Source organism: Pleurodeles waltl, chromosome 6 (genome assembly GCF_031143425.1).
Source record: "Pleurodeles waltl isolate 20211129_DDA chromosome 6, aPleWal1.hap1.20221129, whole genome shotgun sequence".
Lineage (NCBI taxonomy): Eukaryota > Metazoa > Chordata > Amphibia > Caudata > Salamandridae > Pleurodeles > Pleurodeles waltl.
The window spans coordinates 1,199,787,575-1,199,810,392 of record NC_090445.1 but is presented as its reverse complement, the minus strand read 5'-3'; the positions used below and the strand labels follow the sequence as shown (position 1 = coordinate 1,199,810,392).

Genomic DNA, 22,818 nt, shown 5'->3' with positions numbered 1-22,818 from the left:
CATTCCATGTGAACACTTGACAATCTTTGAACAGTTGTCTCGATTCATATGTTTTCCCTGACAAATTTATTATAAACTTAAAGTAAAATTCTGATAGACCCAGGAAGGATCTTACTTCATCTTACTTCAAGTGGGAGCAGAAGCATTCTTAATGGACTCAATGATCTCCTTCTACTAATTTCATGCCCCAAATAAGTCACTGATTCCATTACAAACTTACATTTTCCCAATTCTGCAGTCAATCCATTGTATACTGACATTTCTTACCACTATTTCCAACCTGTGATCATGCTGCAGTATGTATCATCCCATTGCCAGAATATCATCTTGGAAAAAACTACTCCTTTAAGATCCTTAAATAATTTATGCATCAACTGTTAGAAGACAGCTGTTGCTGATGCTAAGCCAAATGACTTCCAACATGTATAACACACAATAGTGTGGTAAAAGCAGTAAGTTCTCTGCTTGTATGATAGAGAGGTACTTCATGGTAAACATATGTCAGGTCACTTGTTGAGAACAACGTCACACTTTTAGCCTTAGTCAATATCTCATTAATATTTGGCAGAGGAATATACCACAATGTTCTTATTGAGGTTCCTTAGATCACTATACAACCTCATCTGCTCATTTGCCTTCATTGCAACTACCAGAGATGTCAACCATTCTGCACACTCTCCCAACTCTATGATGCCACTCTGCTCAGATTTGTCCAATTCATTAGCTACTTCTTCCCTGAGACTCAAAATTATAGTCCTTACTTTGTGACATACTGTTTCAGCCTCTCTTTTGAACACTATTTTGTATGGAAATCTTTTTTATTTCTGAACTTTTCCTGAAACTTCATCACAAATGTTGTCATGCATCTTCTCTTCCATGCACCCTACTGGGTCACCCAATAATAACAGCAGTTCCTTGCTATTGGGGTCTAGGGTGATACTAAAAGCCCTTTAGTCTATTCAACCCAGAAAAGAAGGTTCTCCTTTAGCCACATCCAATTTGCCTATAGTCTTCCTATGCCTGAATACAAAACTCAAGGTCCTATATCCTAACATAGGTATCCTTCCACCTGTAAATGTTATAGGATGATTGTCCATTGCATTCTATTTGGTCTCCCAGACACTTGTTAATTTGTCTTCCCACATATTTTTATCTACAATGGTATAGGGCGACCCTGATTCTGCTACAATCAATATCACCTATTTTTAAACATGCTGGTTTAGTCTTATAATTCAAATCTAAAGTTAATATGTGCCAATCAAAACTCAAAGCACCCTCGGCCCCATTTGACTCCGCTCCATTCTCATTAGAATGTCCAGAATCAGATTTTCAGGTAAAGACTTCACAGTATGGTGTGTACCTTTCTTTCTACATAAATTGCCAAATACCCCACAGTAAGAGCATTTAGACCTGAAAGCTGAACAGTTTTTGTTTCTAGCTAAATGTTCCTTGGTACTACACCTATAACAGCTAGGATGTTTATCACTCCCAAAATTCACATTCAGGGTCCTCAAACTTGCAATTTTCGAGGTAAAATTACCACACTTTTTCCCACTCTTGTAAGAATTCTTAGATACCTTACAATGGTTACAGATCCTGTGAGAGAAGGAATATTAACAGCTGCCTTGGTATACCTCTTAGACAATTCTGTTTTTTTCACAATAGCAATAATGCCCTTGATAGAGGATTCTCCGCTTACCTGCAACCTTTCCTGTAAGTTACTGTTATTGGTGTGCATGATGATCTTAACACAAATAAGCTCGTCATGCAAGGAGCCAAATTTGCTACAAATAGGCAATTTCTTGTGCGTTGACACATAATACTCAATGGTCTCCCTGTTTCTGTTTAAATAAATTCTATATGTCTAAGGCTGCAAATACAGCTGATTGATAATAGCTGCCAAAGTCTTCCAAGGCATGTTTTAAAACATCTCTATCTTCCTCAGTCCTTACTTTTTTCCATCTGGCCATAAACAAGCAAGCCTTCAGGACCTAAGTTGTGTAACAAGATTTTCTTTTTCCTTAAAGGAGTGAACTCTTCTGCGGCTTACTCCTCTATAGTTGAAATGTAATTCAGGAAGTACTTCTTCCACTCCAGCTATTTAATTTGTGGCTCACCAGGCAACGTAAGGAAAGGTAATGGAAGCGTACAAGTGAAAGTTTGGGTACACAAGGTATGTTATGAGTTTACGCACATGGACGTAAAAGGAAATAGCCAATAGTGTTATTAGATTGGTATACTCACCATAGAGTTTGGGGATAATACACAATTAATGCTCAAATATGAATTTGTATACAGGAATATACAATGTAACAACCAATAATGTTATTTAGGTTGGTGTGTGTATCACCATAAAGTTTGGAGATAAAGAAACAGTTAGTAATCAGCTTGCTAAAGAGGGTGTGTGTATCACGGTAAGATGTGCAGGAGGATGGTGTGCAGACTCCTGTAGGATGTAGGATGCGTATCACCATAGGATGTGTATACAAAAAGCTTTAAAAGTCACTAGATTAACACAGTGTGCTATTTTCCTTGTGTGGCCCAATAAAAAATGGTCACAAAGCTTTGGACATTATACTACGTTGTGTGCTTATTGTTGAAGCCTACTGTTGTAGGAATGAGCCACTCTAAAATGGCAGCGGCGTGTGTGACATCGGGTCTAGTGGTGTGATCCCTGCATGGAGTTCAGAGAAGGGCGCAGGAAGATTCATGCTTGTCTACTCACAAGCGCAACACATGAGGCACACAGCAAATTCCACTCATCAAAACGTCTTTGGAAATGCTTGGAATTGCCCCAAAATTTCACAGAACCGATAGTGCCACTGCTTACTCTACCTCCAGGTCCAAACAGTCTTCAGCTGCCAGTAAGGAACACTTCTGCCAAATATTCAACAGAGCGAAGCAGCAAGATTGGCCAAGAATACGTAAGAAGCCCAGGAACAGAAACACGAAGTCGGTAAGTCCCTCATCACCAATTTGTAATGATTTTTCCAAGAAGCCAAGGTAAGTAAAATTCTTTATTTAGAGTAGGCAGTAACATCTACAATGAGCTGCAGTGAGCTGCAGTTTTCTTCCAACGCTCTCTTCAACTGCCAGTTTTCCCAACTCTAGAAAACCAACATCCCCATAGCAACTAACTAACACAGAAACCAGAAAGCTGCTGAACAGATATGCCTCATATTTTAAAGAATACCTGTTCTGAAAATATGGACTGCTAAAGAAAGACTCTTACCTTAAAATTGATTTAATAGATTAAAATAAAAGAAATAAGCACAAAAGAAGTTACACATAGCTATGTAAGGCAAGGACAGATATACCTAACTTGTAAATAGAAAACAAAACAGGAAGTGTCAGTTTGGCTTCACTTTTCTAGGGTGAAGAAGACTAGAGGATGGATGGGAGCAAATTGGATAGGTAAACTATGGCTGTGGGTAGGACTAGTTGGGATGAGGAAAACCTGGGGACGAATGAAGACGATTACCAGTAAGTAACCCGGTCAGCTACCAAAAGTCAGTGGAACATAAAGCCGTACCAGAACCCACAACCTGCAGTTGATAGTTAATGAATGTGTTAGGGAAGCCCCATGTAGCTGCCCGACATACATCCACAAACAAGCATTTGCAATGCAATAGGGATCGCATATTTCGAACAAGTTAATTGTCCTCTTTTGACAACAGCACCCAAAAGAAAAAACAAAAGAAAACGTGAGAAGAAACTGAGAAAAGATGACTAGGCAAAATAAAATAAAGCTTTAAAAAATAAAACTTTGCAATTTTGTGCCTGCTGGTCACGTTTTTGCCAGTCACAAACAAGCCTTCTGTTTACGGGGCATTCAAAATTAAAAACAACAAATAGCACCTCAATCAGGTCGGGAGCAGCGGACAGGCAATAATTAAGTTGCAGCAATTTTTGCTTGATCACTGCTCCACACAGAGGAACGGAAATGATGCAAGGACGCGCCTTCATGAATTACGAGGCTGTAAAGAAGAGTGCCACTTCAACCATCAAATGGTGAGAGACAGGCGGGCTCCAAGCCCTTTATTGAACACAACAGCAAGCGCTTGCACTCGCAGGCTCGACCCTAAAAATACCCACAGTACAGAAGTGCATGTGCACGTCTCTATGCCGTTCTGAAGTCTTCCATGGCCTACACATTCTTGAGTCTGTGTGGGATTAGGTCCCAGGATGTTCCTCCGCATTCAAATATTAAGCTGTGTTTCAATAGGGGCCTATACATTAGGTTGATGGAATTCGAATTCTTTCGGTTTCGCACCCAACATTAAATGTTGTGGTAGAAAAGTACCCTACAGTGAATCACTTTGTTATTTGTGAGAAAGCCACCTCAACGTTCGAACTATACATACCAAATGTGGACAAAGAAACAGAAGGAAACATGACTTACTCAACCAAAGTGTTCAACACATAATACTGTGCTTACAAAACTGGACATGTGTGAACTTTGTGATGTCTGCCCTGTAACAGTTACTAGTAGGTAGAGATTTACAAACGATTGGAAAGGAAGAAGGGGTTTCTGACAAAACTGAGGTCCTCATCCTCGGCTCTGCCCCCTCCGCATGGGACCGCTCCTGGTGGCCTGCCACACTGGGAACCGCACCGACACCAACCGACCACGCATACAACTAGGGATTCATTCTGGACTCATCACTATCAATGACCAAGTAAGTCAGCGCCATCTCTTTCTCCTGCTTCACCACCCTCTGCATGCTTCGGAAGATCTACAAATGGATCCCACTGAAACCAGAAGGAAGGTCACCCAAGCCCTTGTAAGCAGCAAACTGGACTACGGTAATGCCCTCTACGAAGGATCCATGACCAAGCTCCAGAAAAGACTGCAACGCGTACAGAACTCCTCTGCACGCCTCATCCTGGACATCCCCCACTACTGCAACATTACAGCCCACCTGAGAGACCTACACTGGCTCCCCGTGAACAAGAGAATCACGTTCAAACTCCTCACCCATGCTCACAAGGCACTGCACAACACCGGACCAGTATACCTCAACAGACGGCTCTCCTTCTACACCCCGACCAGACAGCTTCGCTCCACCGACCTTGCTCTCGCCAGATCATTTTCCCAGCTCGCCGCCAAGTCTTGGAACACTCTTCCCACCCTCCTGCAGCAGACACAGGACCTACTTACCTTCAGGAGACATCCCACGACATGGTTGTTTGAGCAGTAGCAGCCCCCCCCAACAGTGCCTTGAGACACTCATGGGCGAGTAGTGCGCTTTACAAATGCTCTGATTGATTGTTTCATTGGTTACGGATGATGCCAGTGAGAGAGTGGCAGAGTTGGTAATGTGGAGGAACACACTAGTACAATAGCTTTGTATGGCAACCGTGTCACTTATTTTATTTTCTGTTAAAAAAAATATATTTATACATGTTACAATCAAAACCTTGGAAAAGAGACACCTTGCACAATGACGAGTAGCAGAAAGTGATTACATTGTGCTGCTTATCAATCCGATCATTTTGAAAGTGCTTACCGCTTTTCTTGTACATCATATCAGTAAGACCAAACATTGTCATGCTTTGTGGTTTGTCCTAGGACAATCATGGAGTTTCTTTCTTTTTTCCTTTCTTCAGAGGAAGGTATGTCGGGCCTGAAAAACAATAAAAACAATCATTAAAAAAAAATATATACTTTTTTCATTGTTGATTTTCATCTTAATAATAAACTCAACCAGATAAAAGTAGAGTTATCTTAAGTCATAATACATCGCTATTTCCTAATGTAGAATCATTACACTATTAAGACCATCCTCCCTCCATCATCCTCCACTCATGACCACAAATCCATAATACAGTAGATAATTTCAGGTTCCTCCTCTCCGATTCCCCATTACACATTGTTTAGCTATCCACCTCTCCATCCCTTAATGTGTCCTCCCTTTCCCATATCTTGTGATTCTTCGGAGGGGATTCTCCAGACTGACATATTGGGACTTAAAGAGTTCAACGTGTGTCCAGTCCCCTTTTCAACCTACTGATGTTAGGGGAGTGGATCTACCCTTGACAAGAACTAATCCAAGTCCGAGAAGGTTTTTTTTCTGAGCATGTGAATCAATCTTTCCAGGTTATTCAACAATGCTATATGGAGGTTTAAAACTATGGGGCGCCCACGGAATGCCTAGAAAGTACAAGATATTCCCTCCCAAAACTAACTAGTATTCCCAAAGGTCCACGTTATATGTAGGATGTCTCCAATCTCAGTGTGGCATCAAATACAGTTAGGCCTGGAGCATCGCTGTATGTGCCAGACCCTCTCAAGAGTTAGGTATACTCTATAAAGGATTTCAAACAGGAAAGAACAGTACCTACCAGGTATCTTAGCCTTCTGAGGGGCTAGTAAGGTATGTTTTTCCCAGGTGTCCCTGAACTGGCCAGAGGTACCTGGGGTATTAAACATAACAGATTTGTAAATGCAAACATTTTTACCATTTGAGGAAGCTTTGACATTGTCAACTTCGCCTCCAGTGGATTGAAGTCAGGGATGTTCTCATCTGTCCTAACATATAACGTGATGGCATGCCTTAATTCGAAGTTGGGAAGAATTGGGTACTCAATAGCCCAAGCCTATCTCTTAAATTTGCAAAGGACTTCCTCTTCCCCCAGTTGAGAAACTCCTAGGTGACCCAATCCCTCAAAGCCCTCAAGGAAGGTTACTGTTGGTAGGCCTGCACCTACCCACAACAGCATCTGACCTGTTCTCTTTCCTGACTACGCTGTCTTTTGAAGTATGGCTTTTCAGGTATGTACTACAACTTTTGTTGCGGGTGGCACATCAGCTAGGATTTCACCACAATATGGGAAACTCATTACCCAGAGTTTAATAATATATGCGGGATCTCCAAGTGCTCCTATGTGTGTTCCTCATATGTATATATTTGCTATTAGTAAAAGGGATGCTTTTTAATAGGAAATGGGTCTATCCGTCTATCATTCCTAACCCACCCTTATCATTGGTAGATGTACAACATTTTGCATTTAAGATAGATCAGGGACGGGCTTTGTTGCAAAAAAGTAATGATCTCATTATGGAGGTTGTGTCTGAAGAATTGTTTCAGGAATAGGGAACAATAGTTTTATATATATATATATATATATATATATATATATATATATATATATATATATATATATATATATATTCGCCAATAGGTAGTTATAGTTAGGATCTAGTTTCCATGGGAAAATACTTTTTTGTTTTGCTAATAATTTTAGCGCAGTTTAGCATGATTTGCCCTGGGGAGGTGGCAGTCCCAGGGGTGCGGGTGGGCTAAGTGGGCTCGCCCACCTGCATTTTATTGAGCGTCCTGGGAAGGTGGTGGTCCCCGGTGCTGCGGGGAGGTTTGCGCGGGCCCCCTGCATTAATTTCAGAACTCTGCCACAGGGAGCTGGCAGTCTGCGGGGCTTCAGTAAGCCTTAGGAAGGGGGCCCTGTGTGCCCTCCTAACTTTATCAGCCCCCAATGCCGCTGGAATCTGGTCCATCAGGAAGCACAATAAAAGAAAAGCACGGGAGACCACGTTTAAAAAAAAAATCTTGGAAAATTTCAAGGATCCATCTGCAAATTTTTGTGATATTTAAAACAAACACTTTTTAGACCTGGTGGGGTCCCTGGTGGACCCCCCTCCGTCAAGGCTAGAGGCTAGAGGCTCTGGTTATCCCTACCCTGGCCCCTTTTCTTCTTTTTGATTTTTTTTGAGGGGACTCGGCTGAAGCCAAGTCCCAAAATGGCTACCATGACTTCCTTGTTTAAGTGTTGGCAGCCAATCAGACATCAGCACGGGGACAGTTGGATCCACAGAGGATCTGCGTCCGTAGATAGCTATATTTTCTAAACTCTAATATCTCAAAAATTACTGGACGGATTTACACGAAATCACAAAAAACATGTTTTGTGGAACAAGACCTAGCTTTCTGCCGAATTTGGTGTACTTCCATCCAGTGGTTCGAGCTGTAGTCGTGTTCAAAATCCCAATGGGAAAATGCTTGGGAAAAACATGTTTTGGGACACCCTTTTTCTTGGTCCCCACTTGACGGGCCACCCCAAAACTTTCAAGACATCAGCTGAACTGACTGAAGTATACGTCTTGAAAATCTCGTGAAGATTCATTAAGTGGCCCCAAAGTTATTGGTTAAACAACAAATGCTCTTTCTGTGGAAACTAACTATAACTTCCTACTGGTAACCATATAGGAACGACCATCCAAGAGTGTCTCTTCAGAGTCTTTCTATCAATAGAATAATGTTTTCTTCCGTTGAAGTATGTTTTGTAGTTGCTAAACGTAACCCAGATATTTAATACTTTATACCTTCACATTTAGTTCATTTACCTCAATGAAATCTGTTTAGTCTAGACTAAGTCCACTTTACTTTTAGCCCTGAGTATGTGCCAAATTTGTTTAGGGTGTGCACTAATGCTGGGCCAGCTGGCAGAGAGTTAATCAACTATTCAAGCAGACCATCAGCACATAAATGATTTTGGCCCTAATTTTCACCCTGGCGGTCTTTTGACCGTTAATGTGGCGGTATCACCTCCAACAGGCTGGCGGTGTATACCGCCACATCTCCACGCATACCGCCATGGCGGTATGAACTGCCGGCTGGAGACGTGCATCTCTGACCCGGTGGTCTACACAAGACCGCCGGTGGTATAATGAGCCTGCCTACCTCCATGGTTTCCGCGGCGGTAGCACGCCACGAAAACATGGCGGTAGGGCTACCGGTGACAGCGAATTCCTTCCCTGTCACTGGTAAATGGCTCCCACCCCCCCCCAGCAATCACCTGAACACCCCAGCCCCCCTAGAGTCAGAGCGCCCCCACACCCAGAGTCACAGCGCCCCACTCCCCTCCCTGCAATCTTGCACACCCACACGCACCACACATACACCCATTCACCACCACTTCCATACATGCATTTACTCACACTCATCCATACACGCATTCACTCACACATACTCACACGCATTCACTCACACATACTCACATGCATTCACTCACACATACTCACACGCATCCACATTAACATGCTCATTTGCATACACACTGACATGCAGAGATGCACTCACTGTAACATTCATACACGCATTCACTCCCATGCATACAACCACGCATACACCACAACACTCACAGACGCATACACGCACACACACATGTATACACACACGCAGACACCACACACTCAGACATGCACACACAACACCATCCACCCTCTCCCCTGTCGGACTCCCGACTTACCTTGTCCGGCGAGTGAACGGTAAAGGAGCACTGCTGCCACCAGCAGTGCCCTGCAAGCAGGACACCGCCAGGCCATCTGTATGGTCAAAATATGGCTGACGGCGTCCTACTGGCGGAGCGGTGAAGGTGGTAGGACCGCCCAGGTGGCTCGACTGCCAACATGGCTACTGCTAGATTTTCACCCTAAAAGTGGTGGAAATCCAGCAGTAACCATATTATGGTAGGTAGAAGACCGCCAGTACTTGTGGTCTTCTGGTACCCGTGGATTTAGTGGTCTCGCTTTGAGACCGCCAAAGTCATAATGAGGGCCTTAATCTCTAATACCCCACTTAATGCACAGGCTTACCTCTAAATTGTATTTCTATAGGGGTGTGATCGGACAGGCTCCTGGCATGCAGGTTTATTCCTATTGAAAAAAGGTATGGCACTACATGCAAAAAGTGTAAATTTGGACACTGTGAATGTTTTGGATTGTACTGTCAGTGAGGTAGAATTGAACCTATTAAATCTAGGAACACCTTGGAAAATGGGTGCAGAGCATATCCGCCATCAGAAATATTTGCATTCCATATAGTGAGGCTGTCAGCATGAAATATCTTGTATTTTTCTCTGTCCATGTGTGATGTGTGATCTATCTGCATTTGTGTATTAGGATTAGGGGAGGGTGGAGCTCACGGAGTGTTCCTCGGAGTTACATGAAAACCTGGCAAGATTCCTCAGAGTACCACGAATGGGCAGAATTAGGCATGTTGCGCCGCTCGCACGGATTTTTTGCACTGGGAGCTCGTTCCGCACTAAAACAATATTAGTTCAAATGGCACCACGCAGCATGCCAGAGTGCACTGCTTCTCGAGTTGATTTTGCTGCTGCTGAAGTAGATGTCTTACTCGAGTGGTAGCTTTCTGATCGTGAATAGTTGCAACTGCCTGCTTTGGGGAAATCTCTCCAGGTGCCCTCCTAGCGACTGAAAATCATACTAGGGAACACCAAATCTAGCTCACACTGACCAACTTACTGTTGGCAAGCAGCAGGCAAGAAAACACTCCAGTTGGTGGAAACTGGCCAGAACTCAGTGTTACATGTAAAAAAAAAAGAAATTATCACCCACATTTAATTAGGATGGCTACCTCCTGGAGCCTCTAACTAGCCACAAATGAACTACTGATATGAATCCATATCTTCTGAGACATCTACAGTTGTTACCTCTGAGGTGGGTCTTCTGTCTGTATCCTATAAATCGCCACTTTGAGGACAGCTCTCCTATTGATTTTGATTGAAGAGTCCATTAACCTTGCCTGAAATGCATTTGACCAGTGTGTAGGTGTTGGGCATTCTGTTATTACCATTCATAATGACTTACCAAGTAGGTGGGGTCAACCTCTATGACCGAGTCCATGCTTCCCCTCCTTCTCTTCCTATACTTCCAACTTTGAAGTATCTGTTAATCATTACTGATCCAGAGGACCAGCTGAAAGAAGCTTCACTGATAGATATGGCTCACTCCTGTAAATTCCACAAAATGTCCTAACTGTGTGTAAGTGAGAATAAGGCAGAGTAAGAAGTGCTTGTATCTGTCTATTCTTTGACAATTATTTCACAATCTTTCACAGCATGCGTAGAATGTGAATGCCAGAGGGCTCACTGCAATGACTCGTGCCATTGTGTTGAGCTTGTTATCTAGGATGATCCCTAGATTTCTTGCATGGTCTGTGGGTGTAGGGCCTCTCTCTGATGGCCAACATGTGGATTCTAATGAGGAGGATTTGCACAATACTTCCATCTTGTCAGAGTTGAACTTCCATCAGTTGGTTTGCATCTAGTCTGGTACTATGGTCATGCAGCTGTTGAAGATAGTTACGGTGCTGGATGTCTTTCCACTCAGGGAGAAGATGAGTTGGGTGTCATCATTGTAGCAGATGACAGTGATGTTTTGTGATCACATGATGTTGGTGAACAGTGTGGTGTAAATTTTGAAAAGGCTGGGGCTGAGAGATGATCCTTGTGGGACTCAGCATATCACATTCTTGGTCTCTGATGTGAAGGGTGGCAGTCTCACTCTGGGTTTTTCCTATGAGGAAGGAGCAGACCAATTTGAATGTAGATCCTTGTGTGCCAGCCTCATGGAGTCTTCTGATGAGGGCATTGTGGGAGACCATGTTGAAGATGGTGAAGAGGTCGAGCAGGATGAGGGCAGATGTTTCTCCTTTAAATGTCGTTGATGGCTGCAATGAGTGCTGTTTCAGTGCTGTGGTTCTTTCTGAATGCTTGTTGTGTGCTGTCTAGAAACTGGTGCAGCTCAAGGTGGGTTCAGAGTTGCTTCTTAATGGCCTTCTCAAGCACTCTGACTGGGAAGTGGAACATGCAGAGGATTGGGAAGTTTCTTAGTTGATTTGAGTTGACTGTAGACTTATTGAGGAGGGCATTGATTTAAGCAAGCTTCCATTGTTCCGGGAATGTGGCAGGCGGGATGGAGTTTTTTTTTAGGGTGGTGCTGATTGGTGATGAAAATGTCTGAGTGCGGCATTACAGGTGGTTCTGTCTGCAGTGTCAGGACTGGCTTTCTATTTCCTTTCTAGTTGTTTACAATGTAATTTTGTTCTCGGAGGTCTTCTGTGTACCAGCTGGTCTGCTTATTTGACCTACTTTGCCTGTTGGGTTTGATGGGTGCAAGGTAGTCTGCGCAGTTCTTGATCCTCTCATTGAAACTGTTGATGTCCTTGTCAAGGATATCTGTGGGTCAGGGTTGATCTGTGCTAAGGGCGCTGAGCCAGTCTGCTTCTAGGATTTTGCATCTGCTGTGGCTTGGAATGCTGGTTGTGGTATTGACTTGAGGTGTGTTGATTTGTAAGTGGATAACAGAGTGGTGTTTCCCATGTGAACTGCTTGGTGGAGTTATATTTGACCCTGTTGCTGGTAGTGCAGATGGTGTCCAGTGTGTGTCCAGTATGTGTTGGTTCTGAGATGAGCTGGGTGAGTCCAATGTTGCTCAGTCTTTCGAAGAGTGCTGTGAAGCAAGGATTGTTTCTGTCTTCCAGGTGGATATTGAGCTCTCTGAGAAGTATGTAGGTGAGGGTTACGTTCATAATGAAGTTCTCAGAGATTTGCAAATTGAGGTGCAGGTGTTCCCTAAATTGGGTGATGTTCTCTATAGATTTAGTACATGGGATGAATTCCTTGAAGATGATAGTGAGTCCTCCTAGCTTGTGAGGGTGGTCCTGTTTAGTGATCTTGTAGACTGCTGTAATAGCTATTGAGATGTTGTGAGCCAATGTGGGGTTGAGCCAGGTGTCAATGATGAAGAACATGTCTGGTACATTACTGCTCAATAGATGCCATATTTTGGTTGCATGTTTCCTCAGCTATCGTCTGTTAAGAAGCATGCATGCAAGGAGGTGTTGATATGCAGGTTTGCTGTGGTGCATGGTTTTGGGCAGGGTGGTGGAGGCGTTGTTGGTGTTTGGGTGTGGTGTGTAAGTAGGTCACTGCAAAAGAACCTGCAGTGGGTGAAGGTGAAAACTCCTACTGTGGTGTGAGGCACAGCAGTAGTTGGGGGAATGGCATCTGTGATCAAATGACCTAAGGAGAGCTGTGGAGTGTCGCTGGGTGGTGATCAGACAGGGTTTCTGGCTTTAAGCGTGGGCAAGATGCAGATGGGTGCAGACAGGCTTCAATATGGTGTATAGCCGCACGCCCACTGTGCTCTTGTGCAGCAACTGCAATTAAGTAAGTCCCAGGAGGTGAGAGGACGCAGGAGGGCAGTGGCTGGGCTGATCTTCACAGGAAAAAGAGGTAGGAAAGTAACAGGAGCCAGTAAAGAGTGGGGAAGAGGAAGATGGGAAGTGTGCGTGAGGCGCATAAGCTAAACAGGCACACCAGTAATGAAAGAAGCAGTGGCTCAGAGGGTGAGAAAGAATGAATGCTATGCAGTAATAGAAAAGAGGCTCAAAAGCAAGAGTAAAAGGTTTGAAAAGTGTAACAAGTGTATATAGGCTTGAGAAATGATGAGACTTGAAGGACAAAGTAGACAAATGAGAGGTGGGAGGAGCAGGAGAGAGAGAAGAGGCACTTGAGCGAGGGGGTGAGGCGGGAGTCTCAGGTCGAAAAAGCAGGGTCCAAAACGGCCTCAACTGGTTGGAGGACCAGTCACAGTTAAGTGGGTTGAGGGGCTGGGCCTAGGCATCTGCTCAATGCGGTCAATCAGTGACTGCCATTAACCAGGTCCTTTTGGGGGGCAGAGCGTGGGAGAGTGGCAGGTAGGGCGTGTCTTTGTGGAGGTGGGAAAGCAGCAGCAGCAGGTAAGGAGCTGGGGGGGAGGGAGATGGGAAATGCAGAGGAGGGGGGCCATGGGGAGAGCAACAGAGGTTTGAGTGGGGAAAGAGCTCACAAGCTGAACAGGCAAAAAAGTGGTGTAAAGAGAAGAGACTTCTGAAGTGAGAATAGACATGAAGAGGAATGCAGACACACTAGATATGGCAGAAGAAAGAGAAGAGGAGATGATGCAAGTAATGAAGCAGGACCATCAGGCAGAAGAAACCAGGTCTGAAAGGGCCTAGATTGGTTGGAGGACCAACCACAGGTAAGTAGGTGGGGAGGCTGGGCCTAGGCACCAGCAGTTATTCAACTTATGTATTGCACACATCTTCAGCTGTGATGGCTGTGTGATGGAGCCACCAATGCCATTACCATGCATGCACTTACTCCACGGTTGTTACAACGACCGTGACACTACCACGCATTCCTTAACAGTGATAATTTTTAGCACAAATATGCCTTTACCATGCATGCTTTTACAATGAAAAATTTGTTGGAGAAGCATTTTTGGTAAAGACATATGCGTGGTAAAACTTTAAGTGTAAGTATAAGTATATTTGTACCATACAGAAATCTATACCCAACCCAAACCCTAAAAACTCCTTACTATCCCAAAACCTACACCCAACCTAAGCCCTAAAAAATCCCTTGCCGCCCAAAAAACCATACCTACCCTAAACCCTAAAAATGCCTTACCACCCAAAAACCCATACCACCTTTAAACCCTAAAGCAACAGTCATCACCCAATGTAGGAGGCTGGCCTGGTTTGTAGTGTGTACCTTGGGTACTTACACCTTACACCAGGTCCAGTTATCCCTTGTTAGGGAATGTAGTAGTGTTCTAGCAGCTTAGGCTGATAGAGGTACCTTTAGCAGAGCAGCTTAGGCTGAACTAGGAGACATGCAAAGCTCATGCAATACCACTTATAGTTACACAGTACTTATACACAAGTAAAGACAATACGCAGTGTTACCAAAAAAAAAAGGTATTTATTTGTGTGACACAGTACCAAAAATATCTTAGAGACAATACTCCTTCTGGAGGTAAGTATTATACACAATATATACACTAGACACCAAAATTGGACAAGTAAATAGTCATAGAAAAATGCAAACAGTAGGAAATACTATAGAATGCAATGGGAGAAAATAGATCTATGGGCAACACAAACCATATACTATAAAATTGAATCACAAATTCCCCCCTATACAAGTGTAGTGTGTGCAGAATCGCTGGGAGAGTAAGAATACAGTAAAGGTAAGTAAATTACCCCACCCCAGAGCCCAGAAAAGCAGGAGTAAAGTACTGCAAGTTTCCTTAGGACACACTACAGCTCATGATTGGGATTTTGCAGCAGCCAGCCAAGTCTGGAAAGAACAACTGCTGGATTATTGGACCTGAAGACCTGCAAATGGAGAGGACCAAGTCCAGAAGTCGAAAGAAGTTCCAGGAAGGACAGGAGCCCCTGCCAACCCAGAAGAGGGTGCAAAAGAAGAGTCCCCGGGTAATTGAAGACTGCAGAAATGCACCCTAGGAACATGCCAGTGGGTTCCTGCATGATGCAAAAGATGTCCCACAGCGTGAAGATCATTGCAGATGAGATTTCGTGTTGGAAGGCACCAACAAGCCTAGGCCACGCCAAAAGTGTGTTTTTCATCAAAATGGTGCTGGATGGACCCTGAGGGCCTTAACTCTGTGTGAGGAGGAAGGGGGTCTCTCAGCACTTTAGAGAGCCCTCAGGATATCAGCCAGCATGCCCAGAAGCCGCAGGATCCGTGTTCAAAGTAGTTGCAAAACGCAGTTGATGCAGTACAACAAAAGAAGGTCCCACGCCGCCGGACAACAACTCAGCGAGTTGAGCATCACATGGTGGAGTGCTGGGGACCTGGGCCAGGCTGTGCATGAAGGAATTTTGCAAAGAGTGCACAGAGGCCTCAGGAGGCGAAGAAGACACAATACACAGGGTACCGTCGTTCTTGGGGAAGGCAAGGTCCTACTTCCTCCAAATTGCGTCAGCAGGACCTCAGGACAGTCTATGTGGATGGTATCCACCCTCTGTGTCCTTAGGAGCATGCTCGTTGCTGTGAGAGGAGTCCCAGAGTACCCGTCGTCGCCTTGGAAGGTGCCTTCTTGGAGCAGGAGAGTGACTCCGTCACTCCACAGGAGATTTCTTCGGTCCTTTTGGTGCAGGATGAAGACAGTGAGTCCCCAGAGCATGCAAACTGTGGAAACTGTTGCAGTTGCTGTCTTGGAGCTGAGGTTGCTGAAGAAAAGTGTCTCTTGTAAACACTTTGTTGCAGTAACAGCATTTCTTGGAGCAGGCTGTGGTTGATCTGAGGTCAGAGGATGCTGAAGTTGTTGCAGAGGATTCCTGAAGGAAACTTGCAAGCAGAATCTGAAGAGAACCCACAGGAAAGACCCTAAATAGCCCTGAGAAGGGGATTTGCTACCTTATCAGGTATGGACCTATCAGGAGGGGTCTCTGACATCACCTGCTGGCACTGGCCACTCAGAGCCCTCCAGAGTGCCCCAATACCTTGCAAAGCAAGATGGCTGAAGTCTGGGACACGCTGGAGTAGCTCTGGGCACCACCCCTGGGGTGGTGATGGACAGGGGAGGGGTCACTCCCCTTTCCTTTGTCCAGTTTCCCACCAGAGCAGGAGAGAAGGGGTCCCTTAAACAGTGTAGACTGGTTTATGGAAGGAGGGCACCATCTGTGCCCTTCAAAGCATTTCCAGAGGCTGGAGGAGGCTACCCCTACCCAGCCTGTAACACCTATTTCCAAAGGGAGAGGGTGTAACACCCTGCTCTCAGTGGAAATGCTTTGTTCTGCCTTCCTGGGACTGGTTGCCCAGACCCCAAGAAGGCAGAACCCTGTCTGTGAGGTGGCAGCAGCTGTAGCTGCAGTGCAAGCCTCAGAGAGCTGGTTTGGCAGTACTGGGGGCCCATGGTGGAGCCCCCAGGATGCATGGAATTGGCTCCCCAATACCAGATTTGGAATGGGGGGACAATTCCATGATCTTAGACATGTTATATGGCCATATTTGGAGTTACCATTGTGAAGCTACATATAGGTATTGACCTGTATGTAGTGCATGCGTGTAATGGCGTCCCTGCACTCACAAAGTCTGGGGAAATGGCCTTGAACTATGTGGGGGCACCTTTGCTAGCGCAAGGGTGCCCTCACACTTAATAACTTTGCACCTAACCTTCAGCAAGTGAAGGTTAACATATAGGTGACTTATAAGTTACTTAAGTGCAGTGAAAAGGGCTGTGAAATAGTGTGTGCACTATATCACGCAGGCTGCAATGGCAGTCCTGTGTAAGGGATTGTCTGAGCTCCCTATGGGTGGCAAAAGAAATGCTGCAGCCCATATGGATCTCCTGGAAATTCAATGCCCTGGGTACCTATGTACCATTAACTAGGGACTTATAAGGGGGTTCCAGTGTTCCAATTGAAATTGGTGAATGAAGTCACTGGCCTACAGTGACAAAGTTAAAAGCAGAGAGAGCATAAGCACTGAGGTTCTGATTAGCAGAGCCTCAGTGACACAGTTAGGCACTACCCAGGTATACACATTAGGCCACAAACTATGAGCACTGGGGTCCGGGCTAGCAGGATCCCATTGGGACAGGCAAAACATACTGACATTTGGGTTTTTATCTATGAGCACTGGGGTCCTGGCTAGCAGGATCAAAGTGAGACAAGCAAAACATACAGACATTTAGGTTTTTATCTATGAGCACTGGGGTCCTGGCTAGCAGGATCCCAGTGACACAGTAAAAACACACTGACACACACTCACAAACAGGCCAAATGTGGGGGTAACTATGCTAGAAAGAGGCTACTTTCTCACACCCAAAAACCCATACCCACTGTAAACCCTAAAAAATACTTACCACCCCAAAACCCATAACCAATTAAAATCTAAAAATACCCTTACAATCAAAAATCCCATGCCAACCCTAAACCAGAAAAATCCCTTACTACTCCAAAACCCAGACTCACCCTAGACCCTAAAAAAACATAGGTGGTCATTACGAATCCGGCTGTCTTTTCTAAAGACCGCCGAAGCCGTGGGCGCCAACATACCGCCAGTGCTGGCGGTATGCTTGCCACCCTAGTATGACATTTCCACTGGGCCGGTGGACAGAAACAGTTAGGGGTAACTTTTTGTACCTTTTTTCTTCCTGGACCAAAGCTTCACATAATTTATGTGTAGGATATCTAACAGAGTCTGTAACTCGATGGCTGGAACATAGGTCTCTAAATGTGGAAAAGACAAACCTCCTTCATCCATAAAATTCAATAGTATTTTTTCAATTTCCTAGTGGTTTACTACTACAAGCAAATACTATCAGTTTGTTTGAAGATTTTTCAGAGTGATATTTGGTAGTGCTGGAGCATTTCATGTATGCTCTAAACGAGGTCAATGGATCTTTTCACCCTAGGTAAGGGAGAAATTAACATCACAAATTCATCAATATTTAAATTTACATTGTGACCAAATTTGACCACACAAGGAAAACCTAAGTCGGGAATAAAGTTAAAGAGTTCATTACAAATCTGACTCATATTAATGTAGACAATTCTCAAGACAAGACTATAAAGATACAAAGTTAACATAGGATGTCCTAGGTGCTCGAACAACCAAAGTTTAACTAACACAGAACAGGCTAAGCATTCTATCAATGCAAAGCAGAACATAAGCACCAAAACCTAAAGCTCTGCTGTTGTACAGCTATTTTAGCCGTATTTTAGACACATTATTTTAGCAAACTAGGCCTGCCTTTGTGCACTTTAGCCCAGTTACATTTTATTCAGCATCGCTTTATTTTTCTAGCAATAGCCACATTTGCTGTGTTGTTTTATTGTTCTCTATCTAATTGTTCTTTCACCTAGGAAAGTATTATGTTCTCAGTAGGACATTCATTTCACTTTGTGCTTTCTTTAAGGCTGCAGTCATATAGGGTTGCCAGCAAAAGTGGTACGCTGTGTCTCCAGCATTCATAGAAACACACATTTTCCTATGTGGGGACCCTTTCTTAGAATGTCAACTGTTTTATTATAAAAACACCTATGTTTGCCTCGCCACAGCTGCTTACTTAGACTGCCGAACCCTGGGCCTACATGGGGATGGTGTCTCTCTAGACTACAGGCTTTCTTACTCAGGTATGAGGGATGATGTCTTCCCAGGGGGGACACCTGAAGGGCGGATTAAGGCTTATTGTGCTGAACTATATTCTGCCTCTGTTTATCTTTGCCTGTGTGAGACTAACGTAACTGAGAGAAAGGGATGATATATGATCGGCCATGATTCCCCTGAGGAATCTTTCTTGCCATGCACTGGTTGTTACAATCAACCCTGTTCTTGGACAGAGGTGAGGCACTGCTAGTTAGGCTGACAGGGGTCACATGCCGTGGAATCCATGCGATCCTACCTTCCAAATCCAGTAGCCTCACTTAGGATAATGAAAACTGAAGCGACATGGTGCCACCAGCGTTTGGTCAGGCACTTATTTTTGGATCCTTCTAAATATCTCTAGTCTCGCTAAAGGCTGAAGACGCCTCAATACTATATACAGAGACGTCCGTGGTATTGAGGATTTCCTCCTCAGCCAAATAGGTAGTACCTGTCTAACACTGTAGGTTGTTCAAGCTTGAACCTTAAAAGGATTAATCCCCACTTGGTGTCCTTATCTCTGAACAAACAGCTTTACCATTAACATGGCGTACCCGGAACGGGTAGCAATTGCAGTAACTATGCGATTGCCCCTTACTGGACACTTACTGGCAAATGGCCTAATGGCGCACGAGGGTCAAGTCACATTTATTGTTGAGGCTCATCCAGCCTACAGAACAGAATTGTTTTATTCTTGGGTAACCTTTCCAGCAGTTGACGGGAACACACATTTCATTACTATACACCTGCAAACATACCTGCACAATAAAGAGCTTATGCATGTTTAGAAATACCTTTATTTTATCAAGACCATAATAATTGCCTTGATGGCGCCCTACCACATTCAATATTACATGTTAGGTTAGGTCATCTGAGCAAGGACGGCTCGACCTGGCCTTTACTGGCCACATGTACACCACACCCTGATGCAGCAACTTTAGTGGTAGCTGAGGTACGCCACTTATATACAGAACTCATCGAAATACACAGACTTTTGGTACAGTTTGTAATGCAAACATTAAATACTAACCCAGCACATGCTGCTCCAGTGCAACCACACGCAGTTACACCAGGCATTAATCTTGCAACTGTCCATTCGATCATGGGTAAGGTACCAGCCAAAAGGGAGGACATTCTGTTTTGGTTAGCTCAAAAAATAAATGCGCTGGAAGCAATCTTTCTCCTATAAGGGTCCTCAGGATAAATATAGAATCCTCTCTATGTGCTTGCCAATTGGGATGGTTCCCACAGTAGACAACTGCAACACATGGGGCACGGTATTTGTCATGCTTCATACTACTGTACATGGGGGGTATATACAATTGTATTTTGTAGGTTTGCAGCGCTTTTGCGTAAAAAAGCGACACAAATGCGGCGCTAAAAAAGTATAAATACGGGCCATGGTTCACCAACACTTGCCAATCTTCCGGAGATGTTCAAACAAATTCAAGATGAATACGGGGCTGCTCCAGCCCTGGACTTGGGGATGCAATTAATGGGCAATTTTGCCACTGTGTCTTATATTCAGAACCATAAAGGGGAAGCAGTTGCACTAGCAGTGCGAATGCGACTCTGGGACGTTCACATACAGGATCAAGAACGTGAGTTGCCAAGGATTATCGCTGAGACCTACTCCAACATTGGTCGACACAGTCTGGGGGCCAAACCAATTAAACCACAATTAAAAGGCAGATCTAATAAAGATTCTACTAAGCAAGCACCGTAAGGTTCTAAAGAGTGCTGGGATAAAAAAACACCTAAAAAAGAACGGGAGAATCTCTGCATTCGGAAACCCCTCAAAATTAGAAATAGAGATAATATAAAAACGTCTGACTGATATGAATATACTGATACACACCAATCTCGTTCCTTTCAGGACTCACTGGAAAAGCACAGTGAGAGAGGTAGGCGGTCAGAGGAGCGAACAAAGTACTTGAAACAGAGAAAGGACTCACAATTCTTGTCTGAAGTTTCTGTTAAGAAAGAAGGGAAACACCCCAACAAAAACCCCAGTAATACAACATGCCACTCAGGAAGAGGGCTTTACTGAAGAAGAAGAAGTGGGCACTAGCACTGCTAGACAGTGCAGAAGAGGTCACAAAAGTTAGTTGGGATCTTCAAGAGCATCTGGAGGTGAAAGAAACTGATGACTTTCTAGAAGTTGAGACTGCGGACATGCGTGTCTCCACACCCGACATGGTGTATAAAGTAACTATAAAACTAGAGGGAGACATTGATCGTACAATAGATGCTATCTTTTGGAACCACGTCGTCACCATTTATGATATTTTACTGGCCCAAAAAAAATGCCCAACAGAATTTGTCTGTGATCTCCCATGTGGAGAACAAGTTATTGAAAAATCCTTCTCGCCCGTTGTTCCCAGGAAGCATCTGGAAATACACGCCCTTGATTTGGCCGTGGTGCCAGGAACTGCGTTATATCGCAACCATGTAAGGTGGTATAAAGATTCCCCCAATCATGTAATTCCAATTAAATCTCAACCTCAACCCCAATACCCAATAAAGCATGAAGCAAAAGCACCTGTGAGGGAAATCCTCAAAAAAAGTAGAGTACCAGGACGTAATTGAACCCTGTGTCTCACCAAAGAACAATCCATTGTTCCCAGACGCTAAACCCGACCATTCATATAGAATAGTTTTAGACTATAGACATTTAAGCAGTCATGCACACACATTTGCTATACAAAATCCACACAGCATCACTTACAAACAATATTGCGTGCAAAAAATACAAATCAACCCTGGACATTTCCAACGTTTTTTTTTGCCAAAACATAGCATCTGAAAGTAGGGACTTAACAAGTTTCAGCGCTTTAGGCTCTTGGAAAAAATTATACCAACTCCCACTAGGGTACAAGAGCAGTCCAGGACTGTTCTTAGCTCATGTTACATCTATTTTACACAACACTGACCCTGAGGAGTTGTTATACATGGATGATATCTACCTTAAGGACGATAACATGATGCACCATATAAGACGGGTAGCCCTCATTGTTGTAGGATTTGCCGAATTCAGCTACAAGCTTAATTAAAAAAAAAAAATAGCCTTCCTTAGTGTCCTATTTTTGGGATACGAAATGTCAGATGAACGCAAGAGCCTCATGCCCCAATATTTTGAAAAATGCACACAACTACAACCTCCAAACACCATAAAAAAACTCCAGTCCTGACTGGGCTTTTTAGATTTTGTCAGAACATGCATTCCAGATAATGCACAACTCATCAAACCATTATAGGGGGTCATTACAACCTCGGCGGTCTTTTCGCAAGACCGCCGAGGTACTGCCGTGCTGAAGACCGCCAGTGGTGGCGGTCTTCCGCGCCGCATATTATGACCGCTGGCAGCCCGCCGTCCTTTCTCGTACAGAAAGCCGCTAGCAGCCATACTGGCGGACAGCGGGAAAGTGGAGGTTGCTCAACCTCCACCGCCACGTCAACAGAACACCGCCCGCTGAGACATGTCCCTAATGAACATTTCTGCTATACTGATTCCTGATGGGATTGTTTGGGATAAAGTATGATTTGATATATATGGGCCGACTGAAGTAATTCAAATTCCATATGTATTCAAACATTCCATGAACTATGTAATTACACCTGGAATGGTTTCTGGTGGCTGGGATGTGTAAACAGTTGATTCTATGATCTCTGATTTGCAGTATTATACTGTGTTTGAAAATAAGGATGTGTATCAATCCAAAGAAAATTATGGAGATATGTTCTATTATAATTACAATAGACATCATTTCATTCGCAGAGCAAGTACCCCAAAGACTATTTTTAATTACACACACTGGGAACACTATCCAACTCCACCAGTGGGTAGTTCCAAAACATATACTGAATAATTTGCATATTTTTCTGTGCACAATGGTAAAAATACTGAGTCTTACTATTTTAAATTGCCAGTGATAGAAAGTCAACATATCCTTTTGACTGATACAAAATTAATCTATTCTTATGCCTTTCTTTACCGGTTAGCTATTGAAGGCTATGATTATTGGCTGAAATTGATAGACTTGAAAAGTGTGTGGT

The 22,818-nt window shown here is 43.9% G+C and overlaps 1 protein-coding gene across 2 annotated transcripts in view; it reads right to left on the bottom strand.

Annotated features, from left to right (window-relative positions):
- Positions 1–22,818, bottom strand: part of LOC138300747 (uncharacterized) — a 903,291-nt gene that overhangs the window by 116,527 nt on the left and 763,946 nt on the right. For both annotated transcript variants that reach the window (XM_069240498.1, XM_069240497.1), the window contains exon 7: positions 5,511–5,627. In XM_069240498.1, the coding sequence (XP_069096599.1) occupies positions 5,531–5,627 (97 nt within the window). In that variant the 3' untranslated portion in view covers positions 5,511–5,530. The remainder of the gene's footprint in view (positions 1–5,510; positions 5,628–22,818) is intronic.